This window comes from Sorex araneus, chromosome 5, assembly GCF_027595985.1.
Source record: "Sorex araneus isolate mSorAra2 chromosome 5, mSorAra2.pri, whole genome shotgun sequence".
Taxonomy (NCBI): domain Eukaryota; kingdom Metazoa; phylum Chordata; class Mammalia; order Eulipotyphla; family Soricidae; genus Sorex; species Sorex araneus.
The window spans coordinates 53515288-53530177 of record NC_073306.1 but is presented as its reverse complement, the minus strand read 5'-3'; the positions used below and the strand labels follow the sequence as shown (position 1 = coordinate 53530177).

Sequence of the window (14890 nt, the reverse complement as noted above, 5' to 3'; positions counted from 1 at the left end):
ACATTTGAGCGAGACCTCTCTTCTCACTCTGTAGATTGAAGCCAACACTCTCCCAGCACTGAGATTCCTTTATAAAGGCGTAGAGTTCATGTAATGTGACTGAGCTTACTAAGCTACTAACAGTACTGAAGTCACTGATTCATGCTGCAAATCGCTAGGATTTCTTGGGTTTACATTTTTCCCTTCTGGAACATAGTTGTGAAATATGTTTTCTATTCCTTCAGAATAACCAGCCTACATAAGGTACATCTTTTTTGCAGTTGTTGTTTATAGAGGGCGGGGGACACACCTGGTGGTGCTCAGGGCTTACTCTGCACTCAGGGACCACTCCTGGAGGAGTTCAAGGAACCATGGAATACTGGTGATCAAATCCACCTCAGCTGCATGCAAAACAAGCGCACAACACTACCTCTCTATCCCCAACTTTTTGTAGTACCGCATTCATTTTCTAGTCTAAAAGCATGTTAGATCAAACAAAAAAACCCGAAACCAATGATCTAAAACTCAAGGACCCTTTAAATCCCAAATGCTTTTCTAGAAGGTGGGGTTTTGGGTCACACCCAGTGGTACTGGGAACAGAGTTCAGCAGTGTGCAAGGCAAGCACCTGAATCCTTATATCATCTCTCTGATCCTACCAAAGGACTTTCTAAAGCTCTTAGTCATTAAATAAGGCTCAATGCATCTAGAAAACATCTATCTGTATTAACGTTCAAAAGCAAACTGGAGCTTATTATTTAACCAAGAAATAGTGGCTATTGCAAGGAATAGGAAAGATCCAAAGTGGGGGCAACACCTAGCTACTTCTGAGGACATACTAGAGATTTATAACATAAGCTACAGTTCAGCAGCTTTTAAAATTTCGTGTTTATTTGTATTTTTCAAAATATATGTACATAAAAAAAGGAAGATTTACAACAGGAAAGATTGCCTTACATGCAACACAAATTCCAATGAACTCATGATGGGATCACACATGATTACGGATCTAATTCAAGCGAATCTTCTTAAGTCCATTTTCCAGCAACACTTTTAGGCTGCAGTCGGGATCCCAGGAGACAATGCAAGTGGAATGAATGAAACAAATATCTTTTGCCTCTGGCAGCACTGAAGAGGCCAGAAGTAGTACACCAAAAAATTTAAGACAATTAAAATGTCAAGTGCCACAGGGAGGATAAATGATAACCGCAAATCAGTATTTCTCAAGTAGAAAGCTAATACTATTTAACACAACTTCACAATACTAAAACAAATACAAATATGAAAGGGTTAGGTAGTTGGGCTTCAACTGCTTTTTCTTTCTTTTTTAATATCTCAAGAAAAGGAAGCCACTTGCTTGATATCAAAAGTGCTATGGAAAGAAAGGAGGGAAAAACCCAGATGAATCTGGAATCATTTATTTTAACAAATTGCATATTTTTCCACTTAACATTTCTACATTAACAATGATGTTGACTCTCCAACTTTTCCTTATAAAAAAGGTAAATAGGAAGAAACAATTTATGCTCCAAATATTAAAAAATATATTTAAACATTTTATCGAGACAATTTTATACGGTTTTGATTCTTGGTAACACAGGTGACACCAGAAACCACAAATTCAATATATTCTTATATTTCCCCCTTCAGTCAAAAAAACAAGTGATGAAGAGAACTTGTGCTTGCTGTAGAGGGAATGCAAATGCCCTGGGCCGGTGAAGAATGCCTGGAAACCGAGCAATGTGAAAAGTAGCCTAAAAGAGTGGTGCAACTTTAGAATCTAATGTGATTTGTGTTGTTTTTTTTTCTTATTCCCAAAGCGAAGATGTCTCTGTGTTTACAGTTGGAGAGAAAGAATTAGTAGAGTGGTTTTATAAATAAGACGAACCATTATAGCTAAAATTCAAGCCTCCGAGCAGGAGGCATTACAATTTAGTCAGTTCTATCTTATCCCCCTTCTACTTATAGCATCTGACCTGACCAGCATCTTAGTCTTGATGCTTTCTACAAATATAAAAAACCTTTGCAACTGTTTAGATATAACTTGAAGTCGGGGCTGGGGGAGGGCTAAAGGGATTGGTGGAGGGAGAAAAAAAGGCAAGTATAGATTATACAGTTCAAGAAAGACCAAAATTATCGCAGTAACTTAAATGAACAAGGAAAAAAAGCAGGTACCAAGAATAGCACCTAAAGCTAAAAAATGCCTAAAATGGTTTATTTATATTCCTTCCCCACAATGTTCACAGGTGAGGAAGAAAACAAAAAAGTAACTTTAAGAGCATCAAAACTACAACAAATGCAAGTTGACCTCAGAAAATAAAATTTTCAATTTTATCATGATACCCTTTTCTCCTATAAAATTTACTTTTTTGCTCTGAAGGATTTCTTCATGGTGGATTCCACTACCTTTCTCACACTACCAGGCTTCTTTGAAGAGCCACCACTAGGTTTCTTGATGACAGAGGGTGAGGGTCTGGCTTTTTTGGCAGGAGTTTTGGCCTTAGGAGGGGCTTTCTTGGGAAGAGGCCGAGCTTTCCCTCGCTGGGCAGCTGGGACTTTAGGTGCAGGCTTGGCCCCTCTCTGCTTCACTGCTGCAGCTCTCCCCGATGCCTTGGCTGGGGTTTTCTTCTGCAACCTGAGAGAACCAGAGGAAAGGCAATCACTAAGTCAGGAGATACTCGCTTTGCCAAAAGAAGTATGCGGAGACTGGAACACGATTATTTAAAACTATGTTTATGTCTTCCCTTTGTTGTTACTGTGATGACTGGGGGAGAGCAGTGTGACACTTGCCTCCAGTGCTTGCTTCTGACTGGGGAATACACTTGACTATAGTGCACCAGAGATCACACCGTTTTATTTTTTGAAACTTGCCTGGCTCTACGTATGTAAGAAAGTGCCAGGTACTGAACTTGTGCCCCCAGGTGAGCAAAGCAGGCAGTCTATGACCAAGTCATCCCCGGGCCCGATTATTTTTTAATTTTTGTTTTTTTTTGCCACATGGTGGTGCTCATCAGGGCTTACTGGTGGCAGAGCTCAGGGAACCATAGGGGGCACTAGGAATCGAAGCTAGATCACCGCATGCAAGTCTTATCCACTGTACTATTGCTCCAAATCCCAAGATTTATTATTTCTTAATTAGAAGTTTCACTGAAGTCACATTTTAAAAAATGAATCATTTTTCTACAGAATTGAGCTTACAAGATGGGCTAGAGCAGTAGTATAGAAGGTTGGGCACTTGCCCTGCACAGGCCTGACCTAGGTTGAATCCCCAGTATTACACAAAGTCCCCTGAGCCCGCCAGGAGTGATCCCTGACCACAGAGCCAGGAGTAAGCCCTCAGCACAGCTCCCACACCCCCCAAAAGAACTGAACTTGGGGGAGTGAATGGGAGGGGTCTGCGATGAATGCTGGAGGAAAGTGCATACTCTGGTAATAGGTATGGTGTTGGAATGATGCACGCATGATATTAGCAGTATTATGTATCATGGTGCTTCGATACAAATGAGGGAAAAGAACAGAACCAGGTTCAGGGATAGTTCAAGACTAGAGCACACACTTTGCATATAGGAGTGCTGGGTTCAATTCCTAGTACTGCATGGCCTGTTGAGCACCGTCACGAATGACACCTGAGCAATGAACCTCTTAGAGTAGCGTGCCCCACCCAATCCCCCCTACCATGCTGGATGTAACTGACCCTCACCCAGTCTCTCAAGAAAGGAACCAATTCATAGAAGCCCATATGTAATCCCAACCCGTTATTTCTAAGAACTCTATGAGCTTTTCTCTGAATAACCAAATTATGAATAAATGTTTATATATGCTTCACCAAAACGTTAACTAATGTTCATAGTGCTTCCTGATATTTCAGTTCAGCTCCTAAATATTCAAGGATAAGTTCTCCTGTTAAAAAATTTGAGTTGCTAAGGGGGCTTGAGTTATTAAAAGTTGTTTCACGTCTCTCACTAGTGCCATATTCAGTTCTAATATTGAGATTCTTCACATACCTCCTCTTAGGTGGTGGTTCTTCATCTTCAGACTCCTCTTCTGATGAATCTTCATCTTCATCATCATCTTCGTCTTCATCTTCATCTTCAGAATCATCTAGCTCTTTTTTTGGAAATAGAACTCCTGGGCTATGAAGAAATTTTTAAAAGTGCATGAAATTGGGCTGGAGCGATAGCACAGCGGGTAGGGCGTTTGCCTTGCACGCGGCCGACCCGGGTTCGAATCCCAGCATCCCATATGGTCCCCTGAGCACTGCCAGGGGTGATTCCTGAGTGCATGAGCCAGGAGTGACCCCTGTGCATCGCTGGGTGTGACCCAAAAAGAAAAAAAAAATAAATAAAAAAAATAAAAGTGCATGAAATAAAACACAAATTTCATAGAAGAAAATGAAATGAACCTTGATGCTCTTCCCCAAACTTTCCTATTTCTTTCAACCCTCCTTCTTTCTCAAAATTTCAAGCTACTACAAGGTTTCAATCTAAGCTATTTTGAACATACAAACTTAAGAAAAGTTTCTAAAAATTCCAAACCAAATCTTATCCTCTTCCCTCCATTGAATAAAATTTATTCTTTTTTTTTTTTTTCTTTTTGGGTCATACCCGGCGATGCACAGGGGTTACTCCTGGCTCTGCACTCAGGAATCAGCCCTGGCAGTTCTCAGAGGACCATATGAGATACTGGGAATCGAACCCAGGTCGGCTGTGTGCAAGGCAAACGCCCTACCTGCTGTACTATTGCTCCAGCCCCAAAATTTATTCTTTTCACTTTTAAAACTTTATTTTTCTGGTTTTTGGGCCACACCTGACAATGCTCAGGAATTACTCGGGAACTGCTCTGCACTCACAATTTTTCCCTGGCTGACTACGGGGAGCTGGAGACCAAATCTTGGTCATCTATACTGAGCATCAGCTACACAGTTGTGAATGGTTGAGTGAATGGTCTGTAAAATTGTATAGGTTTTTGCCCTCATGATATTGGCAAAACAATACAAAGTATTCAAAAGTCTGAATGCCTTTAAAACTTGAGAGTGCATGCCTAGCACATGTGAGGCCCTGGGTTTGATCCCTAACACTCAGAAATTGAAAAGGATTTTGATTCAACTAACAAGTCCATAAATTGTGACATTTTATGTGACAACTTTGAGGATTACTGTCTGAAAAATCCAATTAACATATTTTTAATCATTTACATTTGTACATAAAGAGTATATATTTTTAGAAAGGTATTATTCTCTTGCTAAAAATGGTGGTGGGGAAGGTTTGTGAGATTTAGCCCATATTTGGTGGTGCTCATGGGCTCCTCTCAGCTCCACTCCCTAGTGGTGGGGACCAGGTAGTGCTGGGAATCAGACTAAGTGAGGTCAAGAGCACCCAAATAAGGGCCCTCCTGTACTATCTCTCCAACTCTTTTTTTTTTTTTCCTTTTTGGGTCACACCCAGCGATGATGCACAGGGGTTACTCCTGGCTCTGCACTCAGGAATCATCCCTGGCGGTGCTCAGAGGACCATATGGGATGCTGGGAATCGAACCCGGGTCGGCTGCATGCAAGGCAAACGCCCTACCCGCTGTGCTACTGCTACAGCCCCATCTATCTCTCCAACTCTTAAACATGGTTTTAATGGTACATGTTATGACACTACTAACATTTTTTGAGGAGTCAATGAATAAAGTATGTGTAAGAGAAAGGTTTTCAAATAAATCTTTGTCTATATAGTATGAAGGTGAATAAAGGTTGTCAGAAGCAGTCAATGTCTCTACTTTGTGCCGGAACATTAAACATACAGAACTACAAAATATAATCTATTTAATGACTCAAAATAACAAATAATCACCAATTTTATCACTATTATTTACTTAATAGAAAGGAATAAACAAAAACTGGCCAAAGAATCCAATGTCTTAAATTTCAGGGATGAATGGCAAAAAATGAATTCTAGAAGGATAGTCAAAACACTTTTGAAATCTTTTTTTGGGCCATACCCAGCAATGCTCAGGACTTACCCCTGACCTGGCGGTGCTCAGAGGACCATTTGGGGTGCCGGAAACTGAACCTGGGTCTGCCACATGCAAGGCAAATGCCCTACCTGTTGGTACTTAGGGGCTGCTCCCAGTAGTGCTGGGAAATTGTGTGGTAAGGGGCTCAAATCCATCTCTCTCACAGGACAGCATGTGCTCCAGGCCTCTGGGATATCTCCCTGGCCCCAAACCCCTCTGTTCTTACATGAAAAACCTTTTGCTCTAAAAGAATGCTTTGCCTTTGATAGACTAGAAGTGAAGTAACTGCTGTAAATGGTTTTTGGCCCACTGGTGGTAATGAAGGTGGATAAAGCTTGTACATTGAAAATATAAAACTTTAACATTATTGTAAATAATTAAAAGTAGAAAATAAAACTTAATAAAAAAAAAGCTCGAGAACTTCCAGTTCAATGTAATTTTAAAAATGTCAACTCATTCAATTCTACGAAGTACAATCAAACCTTTAAATTTACCAGGACCAGTATCTCATATTGCTGGCTAAGTGCTTACCTGGGGTAATAGGGAAAACAAAGCTGGAAGGTACCACTGAATCCTTTACCAGAGATCTGTTCCATCCAACCGTTCTTTTCACATTTCTGCAGGGTTTTCTTCAGTAAATGCACTGAATTAAAAAAATGTTAAAAATGAACTCATCAAAGTATCTCAATCACAACCAGATGTACATTAATGTCATGTCCATCACATATAGTAATTGACATGTGCTAAGTGACTCCTTTGAGGTCAAAGGGATAATTCATTAAGCAATTATTAATATAACAAGGGTGGCAAGGACTTTAGAGATCACTGAGTCAAAGTATTCATTTCACAGAAAAGGAAATAGGAACCCAGTGTGGTTTAGAAACTTGCCCTGTGAGCCACAGCAGTAGTACAGTGGGTAGGGCACTTGCCTTGCACTCAGCCACCTCAGTTTGATCCCCAGCACCCTATACGGTCCCCTGAGCACCTCCAGGAGTGATTCCTGAGTGCAGTCAGGAATAACCCTTGGCATCAATGGGTGTGATCCAATCCCCCTTCCCACCCCGCAAAAAGAAACAAACTTGTCCTATAGCTGCATGTAAATGGTTTAACATGACCTAAGTCTAAATCACTCATTATTTCTATTCATCAGTTAGAGTTTCTGTAAGCATTACTAATAATCAAGGAGAGCATCTATAAAGATATATGGAATCAATTTCTAATTAATCAGTAAACAGTAACAAATTTCAAAGTTTTGAAATAACAAAACCCCAAAACACAAGCCCCCCGTCACAATTTTCAAGGTTTTTAGAAAATCTCACCAGTTGTCAATCTTTCATACAAAAATCACATTAACACATGTGCATATATATATTAGCCCCTTTTTGTTTTTCTAGACCATACTCTGGTGGTGTTCATGGGCTTCTCCTCGTGGTGCTGAGGGATGGGGGGAAATGACTATATGGTGTTAAGGTTCAAACTGTAATTTGTCATATGTAAGCCAATCACCTATGTACTTATACCTGCAAGCCCTCAATCATTTCATGATTCAGTGCCTAGGGAAATAGGCTGAAATATGACTGAAATTAAAAATATTAATAACTAAATCCATCTCTTTTAAAATACTCAGCAGATGAGAAAATCATGGATCAAGTCTATGATGGTCAATATGCATAACTGAACAAATTATTTTAACTAAGGAGATAAAAAGGTCACCCAGTTTTCAAACAACGTAAGGATACAATCAGAAAAATCTCGAGAAAGTAAAAAAATATTACCTTAAATATAAAGTATTAAATTTCAAAACTGTTTACTTGTAATGCTCTAAACTGTATTTTTATTTAATTACCATATTCCTGACAGTACGCCATTGTACTTATTCTAGCAGTTAGCCAAGAAACAATCTCCCTAATGTGATGTGATTAAGTTGCTTATAAGGCAAGGCTTCAGATCTCAAACCTTCATCTCATAGGGTAAAACATATTTTAGAGGAGGTGAAGCATTTTTGTTACAAAGTGAACAGAGAAAGAGAAAGTTGAGTGCATGCTTTGCATGCAGGAGGCCCAGGTTCTATCCCCAGTACTACATGGTCCCTGAAGCACCAATGGAAGTGACTGCCACTCACAGAAGTGACCCCCAAGCACAGAGCTAGCAGTATTCCTTCAGCAACATCTGGGTGTGGCCCAAAAGCCAAAAGAATCTGAGTAGTAAACAGAAATACGCAAAAAGGTATTATGCTGATATTAAAACGGTAATAAAAATATTATGAAACTACAGTAAAGTAAAATCAGTTTCTGATCCTCAGCAGACATTTTTTTTTTCTTTTTTTGCTTTTTGGGTCACACCCGGCGATGCACAGGGGTCACTCCTGGCTCATGCACTCAGGAATCACCCCTGGCGGTGCTCAGGGGACCATATGGGATGCTGGGATTCGAACCCGGGTCGGCCGCGTGCAAGGCAAACGCGGTACCCGCTGTGCTATCGCTCCAGCCCCTCAGCAGACATTTAATTTAAATGAAGATAAACCTTGATTGTGTGTTATTGTTTTTGTAAGTAATGTATTTTGATTTTGTAAAGCTATTGCTTCCTCATTTTTCAGTCTGTAGTTAATGCTTTGTGGACAGCATGATCTTTGTATGTTCCCTCTTGCCCCCCAAAAACATTCTCCAATCCAGGTTAAATACACACAACTCTGACTCTTACTTTGATAGTTAGAATTGGTCCCTGGGTGGTTCTCCAGGACGTACTTCTTCAGAGCAGTGGTAGAGCAGGTCTTCGGCTCATTCATGGCAGCAATGGCAGACAAGATTGCATATTCCATCAGGCTTCCACCAAGCAGGGGTTTCTCCCCTGACTTCTTCAGCTGTTTTCCAAGGAGGAAGAGAAAAGCATCAAGACAACACTCTCCCAAAGCAGGTCAAGACAAGACTCCTCTGCACCAGGTGGGTCGGAGCTCCTGCATTAGCACAGATATGTTTTACAATGAATTGTCAGGTTAGGGACGTTCTCTTCCAATTACCAGGTCTTCGATCTAACTGAGGAGTCCCAACCCTCCTTACAGATATTTCTTCCATCTACCCCTCCATTCTGTCTAGTGTAATGCTAACCCGAAGAAAACAACTGCCCTTCCACGATAAACAATTTACTGTTATGTACCCAATCAAGACATAAAGGTACTCTTTTGAGGATATCTCCTTTTCCTGAATCTGGAAAATTAAGTTTTAAAAACAATAGCTGCAAAGGGAAAGGATAAAGGAAAAGGTTGCCAAATATTCAGTGCAACATGCAACAGCTGTGCAGCGTGTTTCTAGAACAAAAGGCTGAAGAGCAAAGATTAGCACCAACAAGCACAATAGGTAAAAAGATAAAACCTATTATTGTCTAAAATAGTGGTTCTCAAAGCATAATCAACAAATTTGTGGGAGTTTCCGGAGACACTTCTGGAAAACTTACAAGGTCAAAATTATTTTCATAGTAACTAATATTTAACTTTCACTCCGATGACATTTATATCGATGAACAAAAACTGCAACTATTAACATGAAAGAGGACAAAAATGTACCACACTTGTTTCTTTTTAATTATTTTAGGTTTTTGGGTCACACCTGACAATGGTCAGCGTTATTCTTGGCTCTGCACTCAGGAAATCACTCCTGATAAGGTTGGGGGACTGTACGGGATGCCAGGAATTGGCTGCATGCAAGGCAAAAGCCTTATGTTCAGTACAATCACTCAGGCCAGATATTTCATTCTTTACTGCTATGAAGTTGAAGGGAAAAAAGCGAGTTTCACTTAGGAATGTGTCTCTGATGTATTAAGTTTTATTAAATTTCAACTGAGTAGTTATGTCTTTTCAGTCCTTTATGGAACAAAACCACAAAATTGAAAGCATGATAAAGCACACTAGCTCTATCTGGAGGTAAGATTTCAATGCTGAGCTCAAAACTAGCCTAATTTTTCAAGGAATAACCTTTTTTCACCTGGAGAACAGATAAAAATGCCTTATTCAAATGGGCATCTAGTAGATGCCCATTTGATAAGGAATTAAGGATGTCCTTTCAAGGAAAACACTAGTAGAATTTGTTAATGGAAATACCTAACTTTTCAATGTGGAAAAGTAAAGATAATGTGAAACTTGCAAATGCCACTGTAAGCTCACTTCTTAGTACTTAAGTATTCTGATATAATTAAAGGTGATATATTTTTTAAATTTGATGAAACATATTAATTATTTAAGAATTATTGAGGCTGGTGAGACAGTTTAGCAGTCACATTCAGGAGCTCAGGCTCTGCATCAGACATGAAGTTGAACCCAGCACCAATACCACACAGCATCTTCCGCGCATCACTGAATGTGATCTTGGTAGCCTAGCCCACAGCACTACGTGGGAGGCTGCTCACCCAACCCGCTTTCCCAACCCCACCTCATGTATGACTCAGTAAACCACTTATTTTTCAAATGACAGTGATACAAACATGACTAAATCAGGGGCTGAAGTGAAAGCACAGTGGTCATGGTGTTTGCCTTACGTGACCAACCTGGTTCTGATCCCTGGCATCACACATGTTCCCCCAAGCCCTGCCAGGAGTGATGCCTGAGCAGTGCCAGGTGTGGCCCCGAGATACACACTCCCCCCCAAAAAAACAAAACCAACCAAACTAAAAACCAAATAGGATGAAATCATCATGATCTTAGGCAGTGTTGTATTAGATAAGAGATCAACAGCAGGAGTGATTTTTAAAAACTGGACTTCATCCAAGTCAAACACTTATGCTTCAAAAGACATCACTAGGGGGGGCCAGAGATAATAAAGGTTCAATCCCTGGCATCATGTGGTCTGCCCCAAGCACTGCAGAGCTGATTCGGCACTGCATGCTTGGGCCCATTAGCCTGGCTGAGATTGTCTAGAAGTGGTGCATACATCTAAGCACTGCTTGAGATGCCCATGTTCTTTCTCCCCCCTACCCCCACAAACAAACAAAAAAATATTTTAAAGACTGATTGAGAGCAAGAATCATAGGAGGAAACATTTATCAACCCTGTATCTCCTGAGGAATGTCTATATATCAGGGGGCTGGAGAAACAGCTCACTGGGGTCATTGCATGCTTTTTGTTATTTTGTTTGGCGTACACACCCAGCTATGCTAGGGGGTTACTCCTGGCTCAGTGCAGGGATCATTCCTGGAGGTCTCAGGGAATTACTCGGGGTGCTGAGGATCATAACTGGGTCAGCAGCTTGCAAGTGCCCTGCCAGCCCTAATTTCCATGTGTGTGTGTTGAATTTTCTTCACAGATTAATCCAGAATATACAGAAATACTTTTATTAAACTAGACAGCACTTCGGCAAATAGGTAATAGTACCCATTTTCTCATTAAGATTTGCTTTGAAAATGTTATTTTCCATTTAAAATGTTACTTAACACCTATAAGGTTTATCATCATTGTAGTTAAAAATAAATAATAAATTTATTTTTGCTTTTTTTAGTTTTGGGCCACACCCAGAGAAACTCTGGCCTTATTCCTGTCTCTGTCTCGGGATCACTACTGGAGGGGGTCGGAAGAATGTATGAGACATTGGGCACTGAACTGGAATCACCTGTGTTTGAGGTAAACGACTAACTTCTCTACTGGTTTTCCAGCCCCACTTTAATGTCTAATAAGGCAAATATTAATACGTAGAAACACATAAACAGAAATTCTTGATGTCCTTAGAAGTTTTTACAGTATAAGGAGGTAAGAAATAAAAACTTTTGAAAACAAATTCTCTGTAAACAAGCTTTTCTGGCCTCTAACCTGGAATGTCCCAGAAGCACCTTTGCCAGTTATCTGTTCTAACTGGCCTCTCTCTACTGCTCTCTGCAGAGCATTCTTCAACAGCTGAGGCCTGCAAAGAAAACAGAAAATAGTGACACATTTTAACAATTACTAGATTAATGTCCCAGGAGCAGGAATATAATCAAGCTCATTCAAAACTGTTTAGGTAGGCCGAAAACAAGTGGGGCAGCCCATTCGGGGCAGAATCAAGAGTCAAAACTATTAGCAACAGAAGTGTTTCATTCAGCTTTGGTATTTTTCTTCAGTGAAGAAATTTAAAATTTTGTTTGGGCGCCAAATAGGGGTCCCTGGCTGCACTCAGGAATCATTCTCGCTGGGCTTGGGGGACCATACGGAATACTGGAAATTGAACTCGTGTCAATTGTGTAGAAAACAAATGCCCTACCTGCTTTACTATCTTTCTGGCCCCAGAATTTTAAATCTTTTATGTAATCACTAAAAGTATTTCAGGCTGAAATGACAGTAGAGTTATTAAGTATATCATCTGTATATTCAGGAGGGAGAACAGAGTATATACAGTATATACAGTTATAATATGGGTTTGGTTCCATATTATAACTATAAGCTAAAGAATAGAAATGGTATAATCAAATCTTGCACATTCCTGACACTCCAAATAAAAATATTCCCAATAAAAACATTTCTAAATCAATGCTCTTCCATTCAGGATATAATTTATGCCATGCCTCCTCCCCTTAAGAGTCACTTCATTAACATACACTCCTGTGATTAAACAGAAATAAATATAAAAACCTGACACTAAACTTAAAGATAATGAATGTGGGGCTGGAGCGATAGCACAGCGGGTAGGGCGTTTGCCTTGCACTCGGCCAACCCGGGTTCGAATCCCAGCATCCCATATAGTCCCCTGAGCACCGCCAGGGGTAATTCCTGAGTGCATGAGCCAGGAATGACCCCTGTGCATTGCCAGGTGTGACCCCAAAAAAAGCAAAAAAAAAAAAAAAAAAAAAAAGAATGTAAAAATAATTACTGAGCCATAAGAAAAGAGCTGGGAAAGTTGTCTCTAGACACCAAATAGAGTAAACAGAAATAAAACATCCCATATAGTCCCCTGAGCACCACCAGGGATAATTCCTGAGTGCAGAGCCAGGAGTGGCATTGACAGGTGTGACCCAAAAAGTAAAAAAAAAAAAAAAAAAAAGTGTATCTGTGTGTCTGATGGGAGGTGGGGTGGGGGTGCACAACTGGAGGAACTGAGGGTCTCCTACACTGTTGGGTTATCAAAATTTATGTCTCCGAGCAAAGCATGAGCAACAGTCCTCTGAGCTATCTCTTGATTCCTGTGTTTCTACTCTGGGCACCACTGGGTGTAGCCCAAAAACTACCCCCCACCCCCCCACAAAAGGTTGAGGAGGCTTAAGAGATCACATAGTAGATAAGGCACTTGCCCTGAATATGACGCAGGTTCGATGCCATGCAGGACATATGGTTCCCCTAGCACTGCCAGGAATGAGCTTTACATACAAAGTCAGGATAAGCCCTGAGCACCTTTGGGTATATTTTCACTCCCAAAAGACCCCAGGCTGGAGAAATTAGCATTGGAGTGAAGGAGTTTATTTTGCATGCTGCTGACCCCACACTACATGTCCCCCCCAGCATTGCCAGGAGGCACTCTTGAGCATGTGGTCAAAGAGCCCTAAGCACTGTGGGTGTGTCTTAACGACCCCCCTCACACACACTTTTTTTGGGCTGGAGCATAGTACAGTAAGGCGCTTGCCTTGCACGCAGCCAACTTGGGTTTGATCTTAGCATCCCTCTATGCTCTTCCAAGCACCTCCAGGAGTAATTCCTGAGTATGAGTGCAGAGCTGGAATAAATCCTGAGCGTTACCAGGTATGGCCCACCCAAAAGGAAAATAAATGAACTCCCACCCTCTGAAAAAAAGACACCAATGGTAAAAGATGATGTCTATTGGGGCTACAGTGGTAGTATAGCAGGTAGCAACGCTTGCTTTGCATGTGGCCAACATGGATTCAACCTGGGTTCAATCCCTGGCATCCTGTATGGTTCCTTGAGCATCACCAGGAGTAACTACTGAGTACAGAGTCAGGAGCAAGCCCTGAGTACCACTGGGTGCGACCCCAAAACAAAAATCAAAAAAGTTTCTGTATACTTTATAATTAAAAAAAATTTTTTTAATTACAAAAGCTAAGGATGGAAGAGTTTAATGGTAACATTTAGGCAGCTGACAAAAACATTTACTCTATGGGGGTCTATAAAAGTGTAGATAGTTTGGGTTTCACCAAGAAATTCTCTATGAATATATGCAAAGGAAACCACTGGGCTGGAGAAACGGCATGTGATAAAGATGCTTGCATGGTGTGGAGCCATTTGCTCCCTGGTAATATTTACGGTCCTGACTAGCAAGAGAGATCCCCGAGTACAGAGCCAGTCATGAGTATTGCCAGGTGTGGCCAAACACTCAATACAAAGAAAACAGAAAAGGAAAAAGGAAGTAACATAGATGTTTATACTTTTCAAGTACAAGTCAATAGCTCATACCTGATGTCCACTCTAAGTTTAGGATAATACTGAGATACGTATTTTCTGATGAGACTGTAGGAAGCTTCTTTAGGTTCACAAAGGCGAGTAAAGGCCAGTGGAAGTATATCCTCCAATTTTACTTGTGGTTCTGGCTGCACTGCAGAGCTCCTGTTCTGAAAAGTAGCATCAAAAATTTCATTATTACAGGATATACAGTTTTCTATTCTAATGCTTCTACATTCAACTTAAGTTGACTACTAAACTATTAGAAGACTATTATTTCCCCCCACATGCATATCACGATGGTATAAACTGTGATGTGTGGCAATTTTTTTTTTAAGAATTTCAGACTGAGGGACACTAAAAATTAAATGAGGAAGGTGCCTGCCTTGCATATAGTAGACCTGGGGTCAACCTCCAGTACCCCATATGACCCCTTGAGCAGCTCCAGGAATGAGCCCTGAGCAGAGGCAGGAGTAAGCCCAGAGGAAGGCTGGATGTGGCCTCAAAACTTAAAACAAAACACGAAACCCCCCCAAAACAATGAAGAATTTCATGCCGAGTTTAAAATATTA

General features: G+C 40.7%; 1 protein-coding gene across 8 annotated transcripts in view; it reads right to left on the bottom strand.

Moving 5' to 3' along the window:
* Nucleotides 1-846: 846 nt before the first annotated feature.
* Nucleotides 847-14890, bottom strand: part of HP1BP3 (heterochromatin protein 1 binding protein 3) — a 31356-nt gene continuing 17312 nt past the window's right edge. For all 8 annotated transcript variants that reach the window (XM_055139003.1, XM_055139006.1, XM_055139007.1 and 5 more), the window contains 6 exons: nt 14334-14488; nt 11769-11859; nt 8678-8837; nt 6509-6620; nt 3982-4110; nt 847-2612 (listed from right to left, as the gene is read on the bottom strand). In XM_055139003.1, the coding sequence (XP_054994978.1) occupies nt 2339-2612; nt 3982-4110; nt 6509-6620; nt 8678-8837; nt 11769-11859; nt 14334-14488 (921 nt within the window). In that variant the 3' untranslated portion in view covers nt 847-2338. The remainder of the gene's footprint in view (nt 2613-3981; nt 4111-6508; nt 6621-8677; nt 8838-11768; nt 11860-14333; nt 14489-14890) is intronic.